This window comes from Vanellus vanellus (assembly GCF_965231255.1).
Source record: "Vanellus vanellus genome assembly, chromosome: 1".
Taxonomy (NCBI): Eukaryota; Metazoa; Chordata; class Aves; order Charadriiformes; family Charadriidae; genus Vanellus; species Vanellus vanellus.
Genome location: NC_138905.1, coordinates 196,102,693 through 196,128,539, shown reverse-complemented (window position 1 = coordinate 196,128,539; position 25,847 = coordinate 196,102,693). Strand labels below are relative to the sequence as shown.

At 42.9% G+C, this 25,847-nt stretch overlaps 2 protein-coding genes across 5 annotated transcripts in view; one reads left to right on the top strand and one right to left on the bottom strand.

Annotated features, from left to right (window-relative positions):
* Window positions 1-25,847, top strand: part of NBEA (neurobeachin) — a gene marked incomplete at its 5' end in the record, with an annotated part of 525,299 nt that overhangs the window by 352,833 nt on the left and 146,619 nt on the right. For 3 of the 4 annotated variants that reach the window (XM_082492157.1, XM_082492158.1, XM_082492156.1), the window contains one exon: window positions 12,856-12,992. In XM_082492157.1, the coding sequence (XP_082348283.1) occupies window positions 12,856-12,992 (137 nt within the window). Of the gene's footprint in view, window positions 1-904; window positions 944-12,855; window positions 12,993-25,847 lie in introns of all 4 variants that reach the window. The other variant, XM_082492159.1, reaches the window with a different exon arrangement.
* Window positions 15,804-16,883, bottom strand: MAB21L1 (mab-21 like 1; the record flags this gene model as incomplete). The annotated part of the gene is made up of 1 exon (XM_082498847.1): window positions 15,804-16,883. One exon carries the CDS (start codon window positions 16,881-16,883, stop codon window positions 15,804-15,806), a length of 1,080 nt encoding a protein of 359 aa, XP_082354973.1.

The following is a 25,847-nucleotide window of genomic DNA, read 5'->3' as shown; positions in this document are numbered from 1 at the left end:
AACGTCTGACAGCTCTGAAGAGCAGGTCCCAGTAAAGCCACACTGTCCCTTCTTGTCTAATTCTTAAGAGTTATGTAGATTCAGCGTATGTGATCGGGAAACCTTTGAGATATAGCAAGTTATGGTATATCGCAGCATCATTTATATCTAGTTACTGTTCAGAGTGGAATGACACGTAGGAATTTCTAGATGCAGATATGCCTCCAATTTAACTTTAAAGCTTAAATCAATTTAAACCTGGTTTACAATGATTTGGATTGTCTCAGTAAGGGCTGGGAATTAAACAAGATCATTATAAACCAGGTTTAAATTGATTTAAGATTGTCCACATTTAACTGAAACAATTTAACATTGTTTATTCCATGAAACTAAGGCACCTTTTAAAAAGACGAGACCTTAGGTTTTAGAAAACTTTTAACTAAGAGAATATAAATGTTACACTATTTTGATTTGTGGAGTTAAAACTAAAAAAAAAAAAAAGGAAAGTTTGAAACAGATTGAGACTGTTCATACAAAGTTATCTGTACATACCTTTTGTTCCAGAGACTCTTTATAGTTTTTCATCAACCATGTGGCACAAATCAATGTAAAGTTCACTTTGATAAATTACATATGGGATGGAGAATTTTTAAATAATTATAGTCTGAATATTTTTATTATATAATCTTAGTATTCCATATGTTGCAATGGCAGTTGGTCAGATTTCATTATATTAAGTAGCATTTTAATAAAATATAAAAATCAGATTCCATGTTATTATGGTCTTAGAATTATGACTTCTAAGTTCGCATGAAGATTTTTAACTAAAGCAGTATTTTAACTGTCTTACAGTATGAGTTATCGAAAGATGTTGTTCTTGTTTTAGCATTTACGTATTAAAATATTTTACATTTTTCTGTTCCAGTTTTAGCTCCCTTTCTTCCCAGACTGTTCACTTCAAGAGGCAAGTCACATCGCTGTTAGAACTAATGATTGAGATAGCCCATTCAATTTTAACGGTTTTCTAATATATTGTGAATCTGTGGGTAATACAATCAAATCAAATCCACTGTAGTGAGTTGATACTACTAACTCTTCTCCTTTTCCCTTTCTGTTTTCTAATGCTGCAATGGGGCTCTTAAATACTTACCTTTTCTCTTAAGAGCCTGAGAATGCAAATTTGCTAACAGTTTGTCTTCTGCTTAGTAGGTGATTTTTTCAAAATGAAAAATATGTGGATGTATACTAATATCGTAAGTTGGTATTCTCAAAGGGAAATATGTTTTAATAGATAATTAATATTCTTTCCTAAAACTTTTTTTTTGTTTAAAGCACTGATCTTGCACTAAAATAGGTCATTAAAAAAAAAAACAACAGAATAAATGTTGAACCACTCAGGTTTTATGAATTTTACACTTTAGAAATACGTTCTCTTCTCTTTGTTGTGAAGTTGCAGTTGACTTGCTGGGAATTGTTTGTGCACATCCGAGAGCAGAATTTAACCTTAATGGCATTTTTGAAAGATACGTGTTCTGTAACTGGAGCACATTTCATCTATTTTGTCACATGGCTGGTGGCATCAGCAAATAGGCCCCAGCCAAGCGAAGTATCCCTTATGAAGTCTTTTGCTGCTTTCTAAAGAGTAGTTTCTAGAAATAAAAAAGGAAACAAAGATAGGAGGATATGAGGCTTTGAGTTATTTTAGGAAGACAAAAGGCTTTGGCAGGCATCTGTCTGGTTACTTGCATGGGCTCAATCAACTCAGAACCTGACTTCCTCATGAGCCATGGTGAATTACAGCCTCACAACAGTCTTGTAAGAGTAAATGTATATTATTCAGTCTGTTATATGAGGAGATTGAGCAACTCGTCCAAATAAACCCCAGGAAAGCCACTAACTGCCTTTAGTGCACCTTAGTCTTAATGTATCTTAACCTTCACTACAGAATTTCCTCTTCTTCTTGGACATCTGTCTCTAGGTGGAAGAAAACCCCCCACAATGCAAATGTGCCAGGAAGGTTTGAGTGAGACGCAGCATCCCAGCACCTCCCTAACGTTTAGCGACACTGAACTTCAGTGTGGAAATATTTCTAGAAAGCGGAATTATTACTGCCAAACAAGAGCTGATCTTTTGTCCAAGCCAGCATGGGTAGCTAGTCCACATTGGCTTGAGGACTAAAAGTGATAAGCCCTCTATCCAGACTTCTTGGTAGTGTGCTGAATGTATTGACTTACTGCCCTATCCTAAGGAGCACGCTGGGTCACGAGTATTTGACAGCTTGTATTATTATTAATGAGGTATAAGACCTTTCACTTCCAGGTCATCTGTTTGAAGTCCAGACAAGACTGGTGGTAACCAAACATTATCAACATCTGGTTTGTGGCCTATGCAAAATAAGCCTTTTGTCTGGTTTCAGACAAGCTAACAGAAATCATCGCAATTTTGAGCAATTTCCAATTGAAAAAAATATTTGACGCTGTCTTTAGAGGAAATTGGAACAGTGCCAAAATTCTACTACATGCAGTTATAGTTAAAATTGTACAGCAGTACCTAAAAAAAAAAAAAAAAAGTAAATCATTTAGCCCTTAGGGAAATTTTCTATTCCAGGTTCTAACAAAGGACTCATTTACATTTCTGAAATTATTTTGAAGCCTTGCATAGGGCCAGATGCAGTAATAAAAACACTAACACACCAAGGAACTGCATCTAAACCCACAAAAAGCTCACAAAATAACTATTTGGGATAGAAAATTTAAATACGATTGACTCATCTTTATATATATAATATGCATTTAATAATTATACATTTACATATTTAGTTACAGTAACATTTCTTATGGCCAAAATCTGACGCTGAATTTTCTTTACAAGAGTTGACCGTTGTAGACGACCTCTGGTAAGCAAAGCTGTTTGCAGCTTTTTCTTACCTATTCTTAAGGAGGAATGGAGGGGCATATTTTCTTGTTTTATCTTCTGTTGCCATCACAAAATGATTTTAAGATATGTAGGATCTTTTCCATTGTTTTTGTTAATGGAGCTAGACAAATGGTAGATTTTCTTAATTAAAGAAAAGAACAATAACTTGGGCCTCTGCTAAGAAGGCTGATTTTCAAATTACTAGATTTTGCAGGAAAAAAAAAAAAAAAAAAAAAAACAACATCATTTGTTTAGAGCTAACCAGAGAAAGCGTTACATTATCTGCTGTCAGAGTAATGGGTTGAAAGGAAGAACCAAATAGCACTTTATGCTGTCTCCAGCAGTGACCACAGCCTACCCAGGAGGTTTTGGAGGAGGGGAGAGGAATCATCTTCATCCCTCTCAACACCTGGAGGGCAACGCATGACAGTGGTTCTGAGAGTGGTCTCGTCTTCCCTCTCCAACCATTCTGCTCCCTCCCTGGTGTGTCCTCTCCTGCGAGGCTGGGAGAGCCCTGCTGCCCGTCGTGTGCTCTCCTACTACAGCAGTTGCCATCCGTACACCAGTGGCTCTGATGGTCTGTGGGGGTCCCCGGGAGCAGAAAGCAGCAACCATAGGGGAAGCCCAGGAAGGACTGTAACAAATATGCAGTGAGGCTTCCTGAGAATTCTCTCTGAGCCTCCAACAGCTTGCACCTCCGAGGCTTCCAGAGTTAGAGGTAGTGCTTGTTGTCTTTCTTTTTCTTTTCCCGTTTTCTCTCCCTCTCCTCTCTCTTGCACTCCCTTTCTCTCCCTCTCTTTTTCTCTCTGTCTGGAGGTGGCTAAGGTACCTTAAGCTTTTCCATGTTTTACATTTTTTTTCTTTAAGAAAGTATGTATGTACGTATGTGTGCACACACAAGTATGTCCGTTAAATAGCAAATATCAAAGTTTCATTAGAAAACACCAAAAAATGTCTTAATATTTCTCCTAGTTTTTCAAGCTTCTCAACAGAAACTATTCACTGAATTCAGCATGCACTACTGAGTGGTTCTCTCCCTTCAAACACCATTTTTCTTGTAATTTAGCGTTCAAGACAGGAATTTTATTGGGGCGGGTTGCTTGTTTGGGGAAGGGACAGGAATGTGGAAGAAGAGTGATTCTTTTTCCCTTTTTATGGTAGACACGTAACCACACAAGCCTTGTACTTCCAAACATGGAAATTTAATTCAGCCAGATTGCCATAGTTTCTGCTTATTATATATTCAGATTTTGATCCTCAAGTCTAAGTATAAAAAAGAAAAACATATTTGTGTGAGTTTAATTTAGAGTATAGATTTAGGCATAAACTGAAAACAGTTATATTTTTGATATGTAGTTGGCTTTCACATTGAAAACAAACAACAACAAAAAAGCCCCACAGTTTTTATAACTTACTATTTTTAGACATCTCAGTGTTTATTCTAATCATTTTTTCCACATTACTATCCAAAATAACTTAATATTTTATAAGGTGGTTGTCAGTCAGATATGATAGTGCTCCTGAGCACAGCTTTGAAGAGCTCTTCTCTTTGTACCTTATTACTCTAAGTCTGAGCATCTTCAACTTCTAAAATGGCAGCTGGATTTCCTGCTTTCCAAGCTTTAAAATTAAATCAGTTCAAACTTTGGTGGTTTGTATTTGTGAATGGCTCTGAGAGCGCTTCATGTTCTCTTATTGTCCGCTCATATCAGTCTACGGAAATTTCTCTTTTTTCCCAAAGCTTGCAAGACTCTTTTTATTTGAAATTTCTAAGGCTGCAAAATTAAGAGTACAATGGAGCCTACGACTGCACGCTTGCCCAGGGCATACATCTGTAGCTTCTCCCTTGTCCCGAGGTACCACACCCTGGATGGAACTGCTTAGCTTATCAAAGGTCAAGCTGATGAGCTATCTGATATATAGGAGAGAGACTGGAGAAAGACCAGCCTAGACATAAGGAGCCAGAGTCCACCGTTCTGCACCTTATTTCATCTTCACTATGCAGTTGGTTCCCGTATAAAAATACCTGTAATCTTCATAAGAACATATAGGGACAGACCTACATAGAGTAGTGGTCAGAATGTATCCAGAACTGTATTAACAGTACCTATGTTAAACTAAGCACTTTCATTGACCTGTGGGCAGGATTTTTGAAGATGGCAGTTTGGGATTTTTTAAGATGGCAGTTTGGGTAGTCTTGGTCTCATTAGCCAGAAATTGTACAAAAGGCAGCCTCATCCAGGACATTTGGACAGTCCTCACTGGCAGCCTGTCACGTGAGTGCTTTTGCCTTGGCTTTCTAAAGACACAAGGTTTATGCGAGCATCCTCTGTCAGCCTCTATCTTTGTAACTTCCGAACCTGAACCAACTTTAACGAAGGAGTAAGGAATAAAATTCCTGCAGTGAAATCAGGTTGTTAAGGAGAAAAGCCTACATGACAGAGCCTGCCATGTTGGCTGTCCTTTTATTAGGTACCAGAGGATCTGGACACCAGAGCGTCTTCAGAAGTTCCTTAAGTGGGGGAAAGCAAAACACGCAATCAACCAGTAGACACAGTCATACTAGAAAACATTCTCTGTTGGCTCTGGTGGTGTTTAGAGATACTCGTATTTTCAGAAAATGTTGAAGTTACAACTGTTGCCTCTTAGATGATTCTTCCAAATGTACCTAGCAAGTTACATGCTGATTCAACAACTTCATTATTTCTTCCCACCCACGCATAGGAGTAGCTACCCAAATAAGTGAACTTAGCTAGTATCGCGAGCTAGTACTGAAGCTAGTATCGTGAGCTCGCTGAACATAACACTTCCCTTCACTTGCTTCTCAAGAAGCATAAGGCATACAGTTTATCCTGAAGAGCTTTTCCAGAATGGAGACGAGAAGAAATCAGAGCTGAGGGCTCCCATCTTTCATTTCATTTCTCAGCAATTGAGCTCTATTGGCATGACAAGGTACACAAGCTGGACTTTATAAGATACCTGTCAAGTCTTGTTCACTCAGACTGGCTACTGGGATTTGATCCCTCGTGTTCCCGACTCTTTACAATGAGTTCCTGTTTTGGTGGTATACTGCTATAGCAGAAGGCTCTCTCTGCCTTCTCCTTTCTTCTTCCAACATTCAATATGCTTTTCTAAGGTGTGTTTTTTCTCTTACCTTTTGATTAAATAGACAGCTATAATGGCGCTCTCGGAGAGAAAAACTGTCACTTGCGTGGGTGTGTTCGGCATCACTTAAGGTTTTCTAAGTTGAAAAAAATACCTTAAGTTTTACCTGAAAATGAGGAGAAGCTAGTGCAGGTCATAGTGCATTAGTGTAGTATACTCACATCTGGATGCACTGCTTAACAATCAAGTTCTTAGTTTCTAAACCAGCTTAAATTACGGAGTGCTTCCAAGGTATAGCTTCAGGCAGAGCACACTGTATGAATCTAATTTCGAAGTGGCAAATACACGCATTGCAGTAGTGAGGTCCCTATCCCAAACATTTAAGTTTCTGGCCAGCTGTAAATCATTAAGAGGAGTCTTGATTATTATTAATACCTGATCATCTGGCAGGTTGGCGCTCGAACACGTCCTGGAACAATACTAAACCCACGTTTAGCCACTCGGAGCTTTAGCACAGTTCAGAGGTCCTCATGTATGCCACGGAGCAAATCAGACTTTACCTGCAAAAGAGCGCAAAAGTTGATTTTTTTGAGTTGCTTTAGGCCGTTAGACACACAGCTAATTGTTCCACGGGACCTTCCGTGAGAAGATACCTAATAAGATTGACTTTGGTATGGTATTGAGCTTGTCTCTGCATATTCTGTAATTGTTCTACTAAGTGGTTGCTTTTTATCACACCTTGAACAACATAAAGAGATACTTATTCCTAGGAATATCGTGAAACACGTTTTCCCTCAGGAAGAAGTGGTATTTTATATTTTTCTTTCATTGCGACCAGGAAGGTATGGAATTCAAATAATAATTTACCTGTGGAGGTGCATATGTCACTTAATTCAAATGTAAGGAAAGGATGTATAAGTTTGAGAGAAAATGACTTTTTTTTTTCTTAAGCAGCACTATCTATTTTCACAATCTCATCAAAAAAGTGTATTTATTTCTTACAATTTTATTCACAGTTGTAATATGTAAGATTATTTTTATTTACATTTTCTTTTTAATCAAACACATTTGTTTGCTGTTATGGCACCACTTAAGAGAATTGAGTTGCTGTAATTGTTTAGTTATTATTGTTGAAAAAGACCATTGAAGTTGATCTTTGATGTTAGTAGTACTGTTACATGCTTTATGGAGGAAAGGGGGGGAAAAGGGGGAAAATTTTGGATATCAGGGCCTATCCACACTGGCAATGACATTTAGACAAACAATAAAAATCAATCCCTCTCTCACAATATGAAACATATGATTGTGCAAGAGTAAAAAGCCAACAAAGTAAGCCTGGATATCTCTGAAAACAGGGGAAAGGAATTGGGGTTGTTATTCGGTGGGGGAGGAGAAAAACAAGATTATAGTCATGTTTAGACTTAGAATCTGTTTTTTGCAGTCAAAAAGTTGTGCAAATTATTCTCTTTATTGAAACTGTTGAAAGTGATATGTAAAGGGAGCTGTATATATACATTCTTATAAAAGCCTTGGCTTGAGTGAAGGAGTTACTCCCTGTATCTGCTACAGCGGAGAACAAATTGGGGGCAACCATCCTCGTGTAAGTTCAATATATTTACTGCAGAAGTCTTTTTAAAGGGCAATTTAGATCAGATTTATGACTACAATAGGAACAAAAAAGACTAATTTCTGTGATTTTTTTTAGGACTCTTCTGTTGTTTACTTGTTATTTACAGGGCAGTGCATGTATTATATTAATGATGTGAATTAGCTGAAATATTTTTCTGACTACAGAGCTTTTCCCAAAGGCTTCTGGTGCCTATACACGTTTCTGCTCGTATGTTATGTGATTTATATTACAAGAAACTGAAGTTTTTGTGTGCATGAGTGTGTGTTACATATAAATTGTTTCAAGTGTAAGGATTTGTAGTCATTTTAAATGCAAGTCAGTGTCAGATACAATTGGCTTTAGAGTTAAAGTGCTGAGGGAATTTCAGTTGTCTTATATCAGGTACCTTGTAAGTGATTTTTAATAATTATTCTTAATATTTAAAATTCTGTCATAGTATCATAAGAAATTACAAATTTTAGTTTATGCAAACTATTTTACACAGTAAATTTATTAGTTTCAGTTAATCTGTTTTGTATTTTCCATGTTAAACAGTACATGACAAAAGACTGGTATGTTTTTTTCTTTTAAAACTGTGTCAGCTAAAAATTAAACATGACAATATTCACCACTTTTTTCTAGAATAATTACTAGTAGATTGTAAAATTAAATTGGTCTAGCTGATTGGATGTGTTTTCAAAGTGCTTGTCCCAGCTACTATTTTTTTTACCTATAAGTAATCACCAAAATATTATTTAAAAAGTTATACTTTTAAGTCTGCCGCAGGTAAATGGCTTGTTTCCATAATTCATCCTATAAAAACATATATCTTATCCTACTTAGGAGTAATTATGCCCTATCATCTTAGCAAATATACCTCCGGTGTAATTTTCAGGCTCATAAATGTAACACATCTTTAACTCTTACAGTTAAAAACAACGCTTTACGAGAATGAAAATGTTTGAAATAACAAGTTCGATATACCACTCTTTTGGAGCTTTCCTTAAGAGGTGTAATTTTACTGGTATTGCTTTAGCAGATAGCAAACTCTTTCACCTGACAGAACTTTTCACTTGCATTGACTTGCCTTACTTGAACTTGCAAAATACAAGAGCAAAAATACAGGAACTAAACACAAGGACTGAAGTCTCTGTTTAACAAAAACTAACGGAGGGGAGGAGAGAGATTACATTCTGCTTTTATTCACTGGGACCTTCTAATCCCACAATCATTTACTTTCGGAAAGAAAATATTATTTTTAAATGTATATGTGCGGTAGCGTTTGTTTTAGAAATGTAAATCACATGTGCCGGCCACAGGGCTCAGGCAAAGCGGAAAATTCTCCATTTGAACAGATTACAAGACCTGTGGATCTGAAGTGATTTTTGGTCTGGTTTTAAGGCCAGAACTTCTTTGTTTGTTGCCTCTCTTGCTGTGGGCCGCCCCGGCCGCTTCAGAGAGGTTGGGAAGAGGCAAAGAAACCATCCTTAAAAAGAGATGCTCTCGCTTAGAGTCCCAACAGCTGACAAGCGCTCCAGACGCGCGTCCTCCCCACAGACCCCAAGCTGTTCGGTGAAGCGGAGCAGCCACCGGTTGGCTTTTCCCCCGGAGCCTGGCGGGGAAGCGCCCTCGGTGTTGCCGGCGGCTCTTGATGCTTTCCGCTGGAGCGCCCGGCAGCATCCCCGCCGTGTGCCGCTTGCCGGCCGGTGCCCCGGGGCAGCACGGCTCCCGGTGCGGGCAGAGCCCGCTGCCTTCCACTTCTCGGGGCGGGGGTGGGGGGGCTACAGCCGCGCTGGGGACGCGTATTTACATCCCCCGGCAAAAAGCGCAGTTCGCCGCCGGCGGCGGCGGCGAGGGGCCGGGGCGAAGCTGGAAGCCGGAGCTCGTTATCTTTTCCCGCAATGCGAATGAGCCCGTCCCGCGGCTCTTGGCTCAGGTGTTGCCCGGCTTTTGTTTCATTAGCTTATCAATTGGGTTTGGGAAGGGGAACCCAAAGCTTCCCGGTAGCTCGGCGCCATATGGAAAATCTGCAGTGTTTTGATTATGCCCTATGTAAACATTTTAATATCGGATCCTTAAAATCCAGAGACTATCCCAAAGGGGATTAAAACATAATCCTCTCTCTCTATAGCTGTAGTGGATTAATTTCGTATTCTCTCAGTGGCTGGCTTGCTCCCTGAAGGCTACAACAAAAAGACTCAGTGCTCCTTAAACATGCTATGGAATTGGAAGTTGTAATTGGAGATTTCCAAAGGACAAGTGTAAAAATGACACACTGTTAATACCGAATGTTTTTTTCTTTTTGTGCTTTCAGGAGAAAAAAAAAAAAAATCTGCGAAGATTTTTTTAACTTAGTTTGAACACCCGCTTCTCTGAAATCCTATAATTTGACCACTGTTTATTATTCTTTCCGCTTCTTTTTTTTTTTTAGAAAAAAAAAAAAAAAAAAAAAAAACCAACACAGAAGCAAATGTTTTCTCATCTGGAAAGTACAATAACGCTTATTCCTTGTCGCATTTTAATACCTCTGACATGTTTACATTGCAAGAAATCTAGGGCGTCATTTGAGCAGAACACAGGGCAGATGCCAAGGTACCGGTCTGGGAGCTCGGAGCCTTTTCCCGGGAGAAGGAGGAAGCCAGCAATCCCCGATTTCCCCTGCATTCAGTAACGGGCTGAGAAGTGAATGTCCCCTTCCCTCCACATCCAGCCCCTGCTTTTGCAGCTCTGCCCCCTCCTCCAGTACGTGAGTGCATTTCGCTGGCACACCCGCCAGCCGGGGTGCACCCATTGTCTTCTCCTGGATGTCAGATTATCGGGTTTGGCCTTTTGACCATTAAATAGCGGGGGCTTTATTTTTATTTTAGCCACGCAACACCAGGGAAAAGAGGTAATTGGATTAAATTGATGGTCTTTCTTCTGGGACTCGGCAAAGCCCACAAACGCCTCCTTAAAATGATAGAATATCGGGTCGTTTCCAGGACGCATCTTCCGAAGGCGCTTTTCTCCCCGCACAAAGGCCCCGGGGAGCCCATCACCGTGCGTCGGGCCAAGCGGCGGGTGAAGGGCGAGGGGAAGGGCTGGAACGCTCCGCTGGAGAGGGCAAGTGCTTCTGCAGGGCAGGGAGCCTCTCTCTGCCCAGACACCCCCCCCCCAACCCCCACCCCCTTTTGTAAACACAAAGAAAGGGGGCCTGGGGAATAGAAACCCAAATCCACTTGTAATCGTACAAGAGAATCGGGCGTAATTACTCGAGCAACCTAGATGAAGATTGATGAGGTTTTAAAGCGGCGTTTCGGATCGATCGCCCTGCCCTCCGGAGTCTGCTGCAGCCGGGCTTCCCCGGCCGGGCTGGGCTGGCCCGGGCTCGGCTCCTTCCTCACCGCCGAGGGAGAGGAGAGGGAGGAAGGGAGGGAGAGAAGGAGGGAGGGAGGAAGGGAGGGAAGATGGAGGCGAGACGGGGAGAGCAGCAAAAGCGAGCCCGGCGCATGTGATTCCGATCAGCTGACTGAGGTCAAGAGGCTACCCCCGGTTTATTAGGAGATGGAAAACAATAAAATGAAGGAAAATAGAGTTTGTATCAATATTAGCCAGGCTGCCACGCCGGCCTGCTGAAAGCTGTCACTGAAACTGTGCGGTTTAGCTTCCCCTTGTACACACAGTAATCCCTGCCTTCCTCTTTATTTATTTTGCCGCGTAAATGACAAAACATTGTGCAATCCGGTCTCAAATTGGGTGTTACAGTAAAGTAAAACATTAACAACATGACAGTTAGATGCGCCGATACAGGACTAATTTGGGCTAAGTGAGTAATTTGAAGCGTTGCTTGCAAGGTCTGGTAGGAATGGTGTGCGTGCGGTGCCGGGGGAGGAGGGAAGGTTGCATCCCTGCCTGCTAGCCCAGGGGTGCGAACTGTAGCCCAGGGCTCGCCCGGAGCGCGCCAGGCCCTCGGCGCCCGGTCTGGCTATCTCCCTCCCCGGAGAGGCGAGTGTCCGGCAGCTGGAAGCGTGCGCAGGCTCTGCCAGCTGAGCCGAGTCTTCCTCCTCGCGTGGAAGATTTTAAGTGCATAAACCAACCAAACCCCCTTTTATTTTATTTATTTATTTTATATTTTTTGGCATTCATTGAGGTAATCAGTTTGCCGGTTTCTAAAAGGTGCGCCCGCGGGGTGTTGTACCCAGTTGCTCAGTGCTGAGGCTTTTGGTATTTGCGTGTCGGATGCGTGTTTGTGCATGCGTGTGGATGTGTGTGTTTGTGTATACGTGTCTACAAATTACCCTACACGCTTCAGTGGTTAAATCTAGAAGAACGTTTTATATTTAATCTTTTCTTTTAATTAGAGCAAGTGAGCTTCCTAAGCACCGACACTGTCGGCTTTAACAGTAGATTTCATTCGTAACGCAGATAAGATGGTGAAAAAGTGATCGCCGGTTGTCTTTTGCATTAAAGCAGAAGTTGGTTTGTTGGTGTTTTGTTTTGTTTTGTTTTGTTTTCCCTGAATTAAAACCTAACAATTTGTGCGGAGAAGGCTGCCTTTTACAATAGGTTTCTCCCATCCCATCTTTTCTGTGCCCGTGCAAACATCTCGCTAAGAAATAGATTTGAGCGAGACCTTGTTACAGTAATTTTAAAAAGGATTAAGTGACAGCAAGTTGAAATAAACACGATCTTGCCGTAAATATATTTAACGATGCTCGCCTTTGTGTGCGGGTGCTATTGAAGTAGGTAAAAAAAAAAAAATATATATATATATATAGAGAGAGAGAGAATTTTTCACCATACTTTCGGAGTTGAGGTGTGGAGCCAGAGTTAAGAATAATGTCCCCAGGCTTGGCAGGGCCGGTGTGGCGGGCAGGGGCTGTCCGGCCCGGCCCGGGGTCGGGGCTGCCCGTAACGAGTCGCCGCTATCGCACATAAACAGCGATAGTGTTAACGAGGAGCAAAAAGGGCACGAAAAGAGAAGGGACCTACTTCTAAGAGGCAGCTATTTTTCACTCTAACCCTTCTGAATTTCGCTGCTGGCTGATTTATCTCGCAACCCCGGAGCTCCCAAACTCGCTTCTCTCCTGCCGGCGGAGTTCAAAGCGCTGACCGCGGGCAGGAGGGGGAATAAACACGGCGGTTTACAAACAGCGTTTATGAGGGGGGCTCGCCGGGCGCTGGCTTTGGCGGAGGGAAGGGGAAGGGCCACCGGGGATGGGCCGGCCGGTCGCCTCCAACCTGACGCCGCTGCCCTTGCCTTGCAGGCCCCGTGGTCCTCAGCACGCCGGCACAGCTCATCGCCCCCGTGGTGGTGGCCAAGGGGACGCTCTCCATCACCACCACGGAAATCTACTTCGAGGTGGACGAGGATGACCCGGCCTTCAAGAAGATCGACCCCAAGGTGAGTGCCGGCGGGCGGACCCGGTCTCGGTGGCGTCCCCGGTGCCGTCCCACGTGCGCCGGGGCCGCCCCCTCCCTCCAAACTCCGCTCCCGTCTGCCGCCTCCCGCTGCCTTTTCTTTAAAAAAAAAAAAAAAAAAACCCAAAAAAAACCCAACAACAAAACCAAAACCAAAACCGCAATGTATTAATGACGTTAAATCCTCTATTGCGGCAGCGTGCGCGTTTTCCAGCAGCCTTTCGCTCGGTGCCTTTGTATGAACGTGGTCAGATTTAGCAGTTAAGCCAATTGCTCTGAAATCCCCGGAGGGAGCGGCGGTCCCAGCCCGCCCCAGCCCGCCGCCTTCCCCAGGCACAGCGCAGGGCTTTACCCCTTCCGAGGGTATCGGAGAATCCCGTTATTTCAAGAACGTTAGTTCCGGTGTAAGAAAACACGGCGCGATTGAGTAAAACACTCTGCTGAAATGCAAGTTAATGCTTATTTTCTAGGAGGGGGAAAAAAAAAAAAAAAAAGGAAGGGGGGGGCGGGGGGGAGAAATAGGCATGTACCCAAGACTTGATTCCTGGGAAAGCTGTTTGTTTTTTTTTTTTTTTCTGAAGTCATTTACTACTACCAGTTCCCCAGTGCCGCCCCCCCCACCCCCCCCCCGCCTCCCCTCTGCGAAAACCTCCAGCCCAGCCGCAACAGAGCGGGGGTGCGTGACTTGAGCAGAAACCTTTGCGTGGCTTCCTCCCCGCGGGAACGGAGCGGGGGGCTGCCACGGGGGGAGGAGAGGGGCATGCCGAAGGGACGTGTGTTACAGGGCGCTCCTCTCGCCCGAATCTCTTTTTATTCTTATCGCTGTTGCTTTATGTCTTTGTTACTGCGCTGGAAAATGTTAGAAGAGAGAAAACAGGGGAGGTACTTTTACAAAGACCTTGGGGTTGGGTGTGTTGTTTCGGGGGTTTGGTTTTTGGGTTGTTTTTTTTTTTTTCTGCAGAAATATCATAAATAATTTCCAAGAAAATGCTAGCGACCTCGTCTGAATATGTTTGTAATAAGGTGATTTCTCTTTGACGAATCATGTCTCAAACTCGGAACTTTCTTCGCAGTGCTGGGGAAAAAAAAAAAAAAAAAGAGATTCTGTCAGAATCGATGGGTATAACGGTTTTCCACTGGAAATAGTTGCTAGTGGGTGTTACACGGGCGATCGGCCTCTTTCAGCACTTGTTGACTGTTAGGGTACTAACCAAAATCCGCATTGTTATTTTGCGTTTCGATTTTAAAGCCGCTTTAAAGAAACGCGTACCGAGAAGGACCAGGCGTTGCAGTACACATAGGCAATTTTGGATCGCTCGCAGTTTTGTAGGCACGTACATGTTATTCCCTCTGAATGCCCTGGGAGCGCAGGGGCTTGATTTCTGGGAGTGCAACTGGCAATCTTATCACATTCGTAATGGTTTTGTAGGTCAGAAGTAATACTGTTGTTCACTTTATTGGTGCCGGCTTGAACTTTTCACCTATAAATTTTATTTTCTTCTTTATTACTGCTCGCACCAAAATGCTAGTTTTATCAGGCTCGCTGCTTACTCAGTACACTGACTGCTTCAGGGGTATGTTGGGTTTCCTCAGCTTTGTTCAAAACCGAGCAGAAACACATTTAGCGCCGTATAGTAAACCTTTCGAAAACAGTTTTCTTTTCTGGCGGCTGAAGAAGTGGTACTGCATTAATAACTACATCGGTGTCTGACAGTAGCTGATGGTCATCTGGAGCTAAATTCTACTGTGTTTATACCACCAATATTTTGCTGGTTTACAAAACTATTCAAAATGCAAAATCAGGCAGCTGCCTCTAAGTTTTCTGCCTTACAGGATTAAAGCAACTATCCACAGAAAGGCAAAATTCACAAAACATAGCTGCCTCTGTTTTTTCAAGTAGAAAACTTGATTCGGTATTGAAACGCTTACCCATGTGCATTTTACTTCATTTATTAGCTTGTAATTAAATAAATCAGCAACAGAAATTAAAATCTAAATCACAAAAGGTAATTATCCAGTGTATTTCAAGTGCATTTTCAAATATATAATTCCAATATTCAAGCGTTATTATATAAGCAGAATCCAAATTTCTTTTGAATATATTTAAATAACATTTCAAGTATATTTATGGAATGTTAGAAATAGAACAAGCAATATATATGAAACGAAAAATGTAAACTTGTTAAGTTCAGACACTTCAAAAGACAATTAACAAAAGTACCATGATAAAATCTACCTTTTTAAATGGTATCTTCTCTTTAGCAGAAAATGTCCTTGAAGTATCCAAAATGGCAATTTAACTTCTGTTCACCAAATCACAAAACACCAACATCCACAATTTCAAAGACAATGTGAGATCACAATATTTGATACAAATTAAAAGGTACATTAGGGTTTGTTCAGGTGGCATATCCAAATAGCTTTTACTCACAGAGGGTTTACATAAAAATACCGGGGTTTGTTATAATCCGTTGGTACCGTTTCTAGGCAGAATGGTCACAATCGTGTTAAATTACGGCCAATTTTCCTTGCCAGGTAACGTACTTTTTTTTTTCTCTCTCTCTTATTTTTTTTTCCCCCCACGGGGAACTGCAAAACTGTGACGAAGATAAGAGGAACGATACTTGCTGTTCTTGTTTGCTTTTCTTTGTGAAGAGCCTAAGCTATATTCCTTTTTAAAAGAGAATATTATTTGCATTGTCAAGTGGAAATATTTGACTTTTCGAACAGGCAGCTGAAAACTTCATCGGGAAATAAGCAGATTTCTCGGTCGGGACGGTTTTATAGTTACCCTCTAAAGTTTCTCCAAACTTTTCGGGTTGGTAAGTATTTCCCTAGCCAGTCGCCACGTTTGTTTGGCCGCGTTTTCCAGGGCCGAGTGAGGTTTGCCCTGAAAGAGGTCTAAGTTGGGCAAGAAGTAATGCGGGCACCTCCTGCACTGGAGGCAGGAGATGAGCTGCAGTAAAATCCCGTTGAGCCGGTCCCCCAGGCACGACTCGTCCCAGTCCGATTCCCGGGGATGCTTTTCGCATTCGTAGGAAACCAGAGTCTTCATGTGATAATTATTCAGGGGCTGGCCCGGCAGCTCCAGGTGACGGTCCCGTAAGGTTTTGAGGATGGAGAGGCATTTCTTCCTGCAGCCGCCCATCTGCAGTCTGTTCTCGGCTTCCGCGAACTGCAGCACCCAGGCATCGCTCTCGGCCGAGCTCTGCTTGCCGGCCAGCGAGTGGCACTCCTTGGATAAGAGGTTGAAGCCTTCCGCCTTGACCTCCGCCACCCGGTTGGGTCCCGGCCAGGGGATGTGGGGAAGCGGCCAGTGAGCAGCACTCCGCGGCCAGATCCCCGTGCATTTGAACGCCGGGGTGATCTGCACGACGTACCTATCCCTGATCCTCAGCTTCACTTCGCTGGTGTCCGCCACCATCTTTACCACGTCTCTGTAACTGCACTTATCCACGGCTTGAGCCACCAGAGTCTGAAATCTGGACCGGATTTTGCGAGCGGAGAGGTAGCCAGACGCCGTGATGAACTCCACCCAGAGGGACATACTCCTCTTGCGCCCGTCGCTTAACTTTAACACAGCGCAGCCCGGCAAGGAGCCGTCGTCCACGAAGTTGAAAACCCCCATTTGGTTCAGGTACAGCACGACTTCGAACTCCGTGGGGGAGATGACTTCCAAGCCCTCGTAGCGATTGTCCATCTCGTTCAAGGAGCTGATGAAGCGCGGCTCCTGCACCTCCACCTCCTTCAGCACGTCCGACACCACTTTGCAGACTTCTCGGATGGTTTTGGCGATGGCAGCTTTCCTGGCTTGGCATTTCTCGTTGTAGTATTTATTCAGATGATACACCAGCTTGGCCTGGGCCGCGATCATGTTGGGGCAGAGATCCGGATTGTATACCGGAGTCTCGCAATAGGCTGTGGGATCCAATGCGGCTGCTAAGGCTGGAGCCAACTTCAGAGGAGAAAAAGGCTGCCGCACTCTGAAATGTAACAAATGTTTTTCAAAAATGCGCTGGGGCTGCTGCTCCTCAGATGCTCTCTTCCTGCTTTTTTAGATCAGCCGTCTTGAAGTGTGTGTGGCGGGAGGGGAGGGGGGGGGCGGGTTGGGGGGGGGGGCGGGCGGGGGACTGGAGGGGGCGATCTTTTTCCTCCCCCTTTTTTTAAAGGGTCCGTGAGTGAGAGGAAAGCATCGAGAGCTGCACCTTCCCCCAGCAGCAAGAAAAACAAAAGTTGCACTGAGACACAGCGAAGGCTTCCAGTAGTCAAAATAATAAAACCTCTTCGTATTTATTTATGTTTTCCCGTAGTAATCACTGTGTGTGTGCGGGGTGGTTAATCAGATGGTGGAAAAAAGTGCCGTGTGTGTGTGTGTGTGTGTATATGTCAGAAGAAGCTGGCTGTTGGTTTGTATAAGAGCCCAGATGCACTCGTGTGGAAATTATAAAGGCAGGGCCAGGCAGGCGGGCGGCCAATCGCCACTGGGCTCGTCACTGCAGCCTCTTTCAGCTCAAACCCGGCTAATTAATCCCTCTCTAGGAGATAGATATGTATACACAGACACACACACACACGCACGCACACGCAGGCACATATAGAAAGGTAGAAGGTTACTGGCAGAAAAAAAAAAGGAAAAAAAAAAAAAAAAGAAAACCCCCGGTGATCTGTACGCTCGGAAATCAAGAGAAATCGCTCTCCTTTGGGTGTAACTTGAACGGTATTGGGGTTTCGAAAGGACTTGGCAAAACTGTGTCGCTCCGCACTGAATCCCTGCGTACCGCCCCACGGCCGGGCCGGGAATGCAGGTGTATTAATGGGGATCCATCAACCAGGGAGCGACAGACCGGGCTCGCTCCTGCGGGAGCAGAGGCTTAAATTCATTAACTCACACTTGGCGGCACATCACCCTGTCCTTTTCCTCCTGATATTTGTCTATAGCTGCAAGCTAGAAGTTGTGTTTTTTTTTTTTTTAATTATTATTATTTTATTATTATTATTTTTATTTTTTTTTCCCTCTCGTGAACCGGCCGGTGACCAAGGCAGCAAATTCACGGCAAATTTAGTGTCCTTTGGAATAAAATATTACGCAAAACTCCACGATTTGTATTGTTTTAAAAGGTCTGCTGACGGGCTCTAATCGATTTTGAGGTTTAGTGTATTTCGGCATTGTTTCTGCCTCGCTTTTTGTGTTTGTACCTTTACGAAGGGAGAATCAATCGCTAAACGTTATCTGTCAGGTCTTTTTCGCGTTCCCTCCAGAAATCAACCAGCAGATATGAACGGTAAATCTCATCTGCCAATTCTTTGCTTCGTTTTTCTATGCGCTCCAATACGTGGTGAAGAGTGGATGTTCAGCTGCTTTTTGAGACGCACTCTAAGTATCAGTTTCAAACCTGGAGGGTTTATGGTATAGCGAGCTCTGGTAACGAGCTGCGTTTAGTGAATGCGCACAGGGGAGGGATGCGAGCGACTGGAATCACGCTGGCACGCTACTAATCTGACAGTTTGGGGGGTTCGTATGGGTGATGTGTAATTAGCAAATTTCTCCTTCGGTACTTTTAAGTGTTAGTAATCGGGACCTTTATTTGCAAATAAGCTGAAGCGGCAAACTCTTCCGCTTTGCAGCACTTCATGAGAACCTTAAATGTTATTATTTTTAAGAGAAAAAACAAAACAAAACAAAACAACAAAACAGCAAAGCTTTTAATCTCTTGGAATCTTTAATCTACAGCCCGATTGCTAATTCTTAAAGTAACTGTCACAGCCATATCCATCGCTGAGGAGGAGAAATACCGCAAAGGACATTTCACGACATTTATTCCACGCATTAACGCGACCAACTTTATTGCACGTAGCGGAGAATTTCTGACTTTGCGCTTGGCTCGCTCGCTCTGGCGTTTCTTCCTCTTCCAAGGAGGAAGCTGATGCGGGAATCATTTTCTGCCCGTTAGTCAAACAGGGCTCGGGCTGTCTTGGGGCGCCTCGCTGAAAAACTGCAGGTGCCAGGTCGTCCCGGAGCAGCTTTTCCTCTTCTCGTCCGCGGCCCCCCCCCCTGCCCCCCCTCCGCCTTGGACGAGGGCGGAGGGGCGGCCGCTTTCCCGCTGTTCCGGGCGAAAAGGCGCTTGTTTCCTCCCGGTTTATCCTCCCTCCTCCGGGGGGTTTCCCCGGACCAGGCGGCGGGCGGGACACGCGTGGCTCCCCCCCGGCGAGGCGGGTCCGGCGGCGGCACATCGCGCCCGGTCCCCGGCGCCTCTCCAGCTTCTTCGGAGAAGCGTAGCCGCCGGTCCGGGGCTGCCGCCTCTCTCTCCCCGGGCCCCGGAGGGGCGGCTTGCGAGGCCGCTCGGGCTGAGGGCTCCCGGGGGCCGGTTCCCCACGCTGCCTCCCCCGAGCGGGCACTTACGGGGGTCCTCGCTGGGTCCGAGGGGACAGGCGGGTGTCTCCCCGCCGCCGCCGTAGCCCGCTATTCTTACCGGCGGCTGCCCCCGAGGTGCGCGGGGAACCTGCCGACGCGGGGGAGGGGACGGCCGAGGGCCCCGTCGGAAGGCGGGAGGGGGGCGGCGGGGGTCGTCCGGGGCCCCATCCGCGGGTACCCCGCGGATGGGGCCCCGGACGACCCCCGCCGCCCCCCTCCCGCCCGTCCCCCGGGGGACCGGGGGCGATGCCGATCTCTCTCTGCGCTCAGACGCGGGCACGGCTGGGCCGTGGGAAGGAAGGAAGAAACGGCGAAGTTGGGTCCAACTCCGACGGGCGCGTCCCGGGGACCGCCCGGGGAGGGGGAAGACCCGCGGCGGTACCGGTCCTGGTCCCCGCCCCGGCGCGGTGGCGGCCGCTCGGAGCCGACCGGCGCGAAACCTCCGGCCCTGCCTCGTCGGGAAGAAAGAGGAGGAGGAGGAGGAGGAGGAGGAGGAGGAGAAGGAGGAGGAAAGGGGGAGCGGGGGGGCGGCTTCTTTGCTATTTAAATAAGAGCTCCTTCCCCGCGAGGTTACATACCAGCGCCGTGTAAAAAAAAAAAAAAAAAAAAAAAAAAGAAAAAACAACCCAAAACCAAAAACAAAGCCCAAACCAAACATTAAAAAAAAAAAAACCAAACCAACAACCTAAAAAAAACCCGAAAGTTAAAGCGGGTGGACAAAAAGGTTGTCCCTTTCTCCCATCTCCGCCAAGGGAACAGCCCGTTCCCGCGCAGGGGATACACTCGCCCCCGGCTCAACTTCTCGTCGCTTGGGCTGCTGCAGAGCTACACGTTAGGGACGGAGATGTTTCGGGCGAGGTTTTGCTGGTTTGAGGTTGTTTTTGGATTTGTTTTTTTTGTTTGTTTGTTTGTTTTTTGTTTTTTCCCCGTGGGTTTTAGTTCAGTTGCCAAAGGCAAAAGGCGATGGGTTGTACCTTTAAGCTGTCAGTAGCCTTAATTTTCATAATGTGGCAAAATGAATTTAAATAAAAATTACGTCTATATATCCTAAATCGGAGCTTTTAATGCATCACGCTGAGATTAACCTATGATACCAAGTAATGCAGGTTATACGTATTTATTGTATCTTGGTGGCTATGGGAAATACTAGCTTTAGCCTTGGCTGGGCGATGTTTAACACTAAAGGTTGCTATTAACTTCACTACATCATTTCATTTCACACATACACAATAAACTTGTGATAGCTTTAAAATCTGTGGATTTAGGCATCGCTGCCACCAGTCAGCCACTGAAATATGACTGCTAAAGGTGACCCGATAGTTTAACATGACAAGAACTCGGTGGTTTGTTTTTTTGATTCTGAAAATAATTATCTGTCTGACTATATATGATATAAAATATGAATATTTTCAAAGCTTCTGACCACTTACTGCAGTTATTTTCTGTAGTTATTAATGTGTACTTCATAAATTATAAAAGGAAGGAACACCTTTTCATCACTGAGTTTTATTTTTATATGTATTGAGTTGTTCTGGAAAATGGAGATTAAAATCACCTCATTAAAATGATGATTGATCATTTGTCATGATAATGGTACCGTATTATATTGGTGACTTTTACCAAATTACTGTTTTCTAGATATTTTCTCCTAATTAGGGGGTACTATAACAGCATCTGTTGAACTCTGCTTGTTATTTCAAATCTTTCAAACTACAGTCCCTTGTCACCTAGTGCTGGTGTTAGCCAAAAAGCCAAATGGTGTTGAAAATCTTTGACTGTAGGTACTCGTCCATGCCCCCAAAATGTAATTTGAAGAAAAAAAAGAAAAGAGAAATAAACCCCAGAAAGTTGCCATATATAAATGTCACCAATAATTTCTTTTCATATGGTGAAAAGTGTGAGTTAAAATGCACATGCAGATGCATATACACACAAAGTGCTTGTATTGTTATCACTTTATATTTCTTATTATATAGTGATAGTTCTTCCACACACAACTGCTCATGAATTTTAAAGTTTTATTTTTTAATATCTGCCTATTGCGCTGGGGAGCTAGGAAAAAAATGAAGCTGAGTTGATTAAATTATTTATCCCTGCTGCTGAAGTGAGTTTGAAGGCTCATTGAATGTATCTGATTTCTTGGCTCCTCTTTCTCCCCTTCCCCCCTCAATTCATCCTGGTTATTTCATCCATATCATCCTGCCAGCAACAATAAATTTACTTTTTTTCAAGTAGGAAAACTAAAGACAGATATTTGTGTTGAGTTTGCTCTAAGTGTCACGTTATATAAAATAGGCAGCATCATTTTTTTTTGTGATAGAAGTTGATGGTACCTGCAGTTTTCTCTATTCTTATTTGGTAGTTCACGTTTTGCCTCCACTTTCAAATTTAGGAACAAGTGAAAAGTTAAGTTTAGATGTAAGTTGCTATAGTGTTTTCAAAAGTGCAACTTTAATGAATTTATACACTTCGATACTTAGATTTTATAGTATAAACTTCTGTATAATTAGTTATGCAAACATTTTTCTTGTTAGCTACAGTTTTCTGCACGTTTTTTACTTTTTTGAAAAAAATGTGGTATAGCTCCTTTTTAAAGTGCACATTTAGCATTCACTAGTGCTACTCTTAACACGGATATGTATTCTCTTCCCATTAAAATAAAAAAAAAATCCTGAAAAGAGTTTGCATTACTGTTGGACTTGGTGATCCTAGGTCTTACAGATGAACTGTTAATACTTTAAATTCCTCTAATCCGCAATCTGTTAAGGGAAAAAACAGTAATTGCTTTGTTTTCTTTAAAATGTTACATCTCAAAAGTAAACATGGAGCTTGCACAACCGTAATTTTAGCTAGAACTGCAGAAACATTCAAGCAGGAAAAAAATGCATTGAATTATTCATTTGGTTCACTTCTCCATCAGCTTCCCCAACGCCAGACATTCCTTAAAGTACAGCGTTTTATTTAAGCGGTCCAACACTGGGGTTTTTTTAAAGATCTCCTGCTTGGAGAATGCTCTTTTCTGCTGAACTGCGAGAGGAGTGTGGAATCAGGGGGGATTAGCGCCTTTTAATCTACTACATCTGTAGTGGGTCATCCAGCACTGCAGAACTCTCATTGCTCTCTCGTGCTGTATATGATTAAATGACTGAAAATATTTAGCGTTGACCTTGAAAAATAAAGCTGTATGTGTTGGATGAGCAGCTTCCAAAGACTTCATGTCTAAACTAACCTTTCCTCTTGGTAACTTCTGGCCCTGGAATACGTTGTCTGAGAGAGGACTAGAGCGTTAGAAAATGTAAGTCGAAACTGAAGTGCGGGAGCATCTGAAATGCATCATTATATGAATTATGGCATCACTCAGCTTGTTCGTGCTACGTTTTATAAGTAACCCAATATCTTATTTGCTCAGTCGAAATGGGATGGTGGCGTGTCCTGAACATACTTCTTTTTGTGACTAGTGCTTTTCTGTAAGTTGGTTTCGTATCGACTAGCAAACTGAACTACATCATCTTGTAAGTAGATGCTAAAGCTGTTGAAATCAGCAGAAAACATGTTGCTTGACATCTTTGAACACTAGTCTATATAAAGCTATAAGTAAGCACCAGCTTTTCATGTACGTTTTGTCATATTCTGTGTTTATTGCTGGTTTCCATGCTGCCAATACTTCGGGCATGTTAAGTCCCTCTAAGTTAAAATGAAACTTGTCCTCTCCCCTTACAATAGTATAGTAAATTACCTGTGTAACTCACTTTATCTTGATTTAGCTATGAAAAGACATGCCTAACATATTTCGGTGCAGACTTCTATTTTTTAATGTAGTGTTTAGCTCTCCGATATTTTCTTTCCAAATAACGGTGAAGGGAGGAGTTGAGTGAGTTGGTCGCGAGTGATTAATACGTTTCATTGAACCTTATGAAGGCCCCGATCCTGCCAACGCACACATGGTTAGCGAAACATTCAGCTGGTTCTGGTGAGGTCAGGGGCTTCTTCAGGCTCACAGCGAAGTGCGTTAGCAGTTATTTGCAGGATCAGGGCCAAAGCGGGATAACGCTTGGAGGTTAACGTTTGAATAGGATGACATACAGTGTGCCTGTAAAATATCTAATGCATCAAATAACATGCGTTGGTGAGGAAATGTATTCTTGGCCCAAACATCTACTCTTCTGTCAAGCAGAACTTCCCTCCTCATTTCATTGTGTTTTAGCTATAGTGTTGAATTGGCTGCGTGAGAAAGGACGGTGCTGTTTTGTCCATATTTTAATAAGATGCTCCCACAAAAATGTTTTCCTTAATCTGCTCTAAAGCTTTTGTGAGGAGGGTGAGGTTATCCAGAGAAGTGAGCGAAAGATGATGCTTTCAACATCTGTATTAAAACTGTATTTTTCATGTATTTTCACGTATTCGGGCCTCTATCTATAACTCTCAAAAGGTACAGAATCTTTTAAAAATCTTAAATATAAGCAACCTACTTGCTAAAAACACTTATTCTTAGTTCCTAAAAAATTCCTAGCTATAACTGTAATATAAACATGTCAACCAACTTATTATTTAAGGAAAAAGCGGTAAGATCTTGGAAAAACTTGATACTTAAGGAAAAACTTGATACTTAAATCTTTTGGCCTTTAAAACGTATTGATTTTCCCACCACCACTCTGAACTTTTTTTTTTTTTTTAACTGGTGGAACATTGTCATTGCAGAGGGTCATGTTTTATCTAGGGGAGAATGGAGTCTCTTATTGAGAACAGCAAAGCGCTCTAGTTCTCCTCTTACTTGGGTTTGAAAATTTAACTTAGATCGCTTAGGTCCTTCCTGCTTTTCCCTACCATTTTTTCAGCCCAGTTCTAGGATGGAATATACAGAACTGGATCCTTTGCAGCATAGCGCCTGTGTCGTTGGAACGAGAAAGACTGCAGAAATAACACGTAGTCTTGTCATTTCATAAATCTCCAATACAGTTGTTGAAGGAGAAATACTAGCTGCTTATGGAAATATCTGTTTATCTTAAAGGAATATTAGTATCGATTTTTCTTAATAGTAGAAAGAGATTTTGCCTTTCGGGCATGTTATTGTTTATAATACATTAGTGCCATTGCAAAGAAGAAAAAAACCGCGGTGTATCTGTCAGGGTAGTGTCAATGTTTTCTCTTAAGCCTCCTTAGTTTTAGGTGAGGCACGTGTTATTTCACGTTTCTGAATCTTCTTTCATTTACAGTTTCAGTTAACACAGAATAATTATTTTGTAAAATTAAGGGAAACTTCCAGGAAAAAAATTGATTTTTTATTTTTTATTTTTTTTTTGGTCAAGTCTGGTTTTAATGGGGCGGGTTTGCTTATGTTGTGTGACATACTCAAAATACATGTCAAAAAGAGACTGTAAATATATTCTTTCCTACTTTTTGTTTGCTCACTACAGTGGTAATTTTAAAGTTATGCAGCGTGTACAGGCCTAAGAGAGAGATAACTGTGATCAACATGACTCTGTCGTGTTTTCAGTGAGTATTTTTGCCATCTCTATTTCATGCTTTCTTCTGCAAATTTTTTTTCCGGGAATGAACTGCCTAATTTTGGCTTCATTTTTTTAAAATAACCTTATCCAAAGGAACAATTAAGAAGTGCAGAACTCTTACTAGCCCTCTGAAACGCAGAAGAGTATAGGGCATAGGCTAGGTTGTGCCGCAATGCTCGCGATTTTCAGCCACGCTTCAAGAGGTTGCTTCTTTAAGTAGGTAAAAAATGACAGCAAGTATGTTGGATAACAGTTTTCTCATTATATTCTGTGAGCACAGTCATTATGTATTATTAGTCCGTAATTGTAAAGATGAAATAATATAACCATTTATCTTGGCAAGCCCATTATTTATAATCTGTACCTTGCGAAATTGCGTGGATTGCACAGAAGTTGTCTTCCACATCTACTCTTCAGATTTTTGACACAGGAGGTGAGAAAAAAACTTTTCAGGTTAAACTTAAAACTAACCTAATCCGCTCTTGATAGGCGAACTGCGTGTCTTGATGGGGTAAAAGAGGTCCTCTCTCTCTCCCGCCCCCCTCCCCCCCCACCCCCTCCAAAATTCAGTTCTTCATTTGTTTTGTTCACCACGCTGCATTAACACAGTTTTCCCTTGTGTGCATCTGCCAGTGTACAATTTAGCCACGGGCATCTGTAGACCTTGTGGTGATCAGTATTGCAGGCAAAAGCCATATGTGTTTAAATAAAAAAAAAATCTCTTTATTTCATTTGCTGTTTTAACTGGATGGATAACTTTTGTGCCTCAAGACAGAGGAAGAGAAAATACAGAAATAATTAATTGCCTCTATTCTTGAGGCAGTTTCATTTTCCCTCTCCAATATGGAATGCTTGTCAGCTTCCCTGATAAATGACTGCATGTATTTGCATAGATTTTACATTAACACAAAAATTAGTT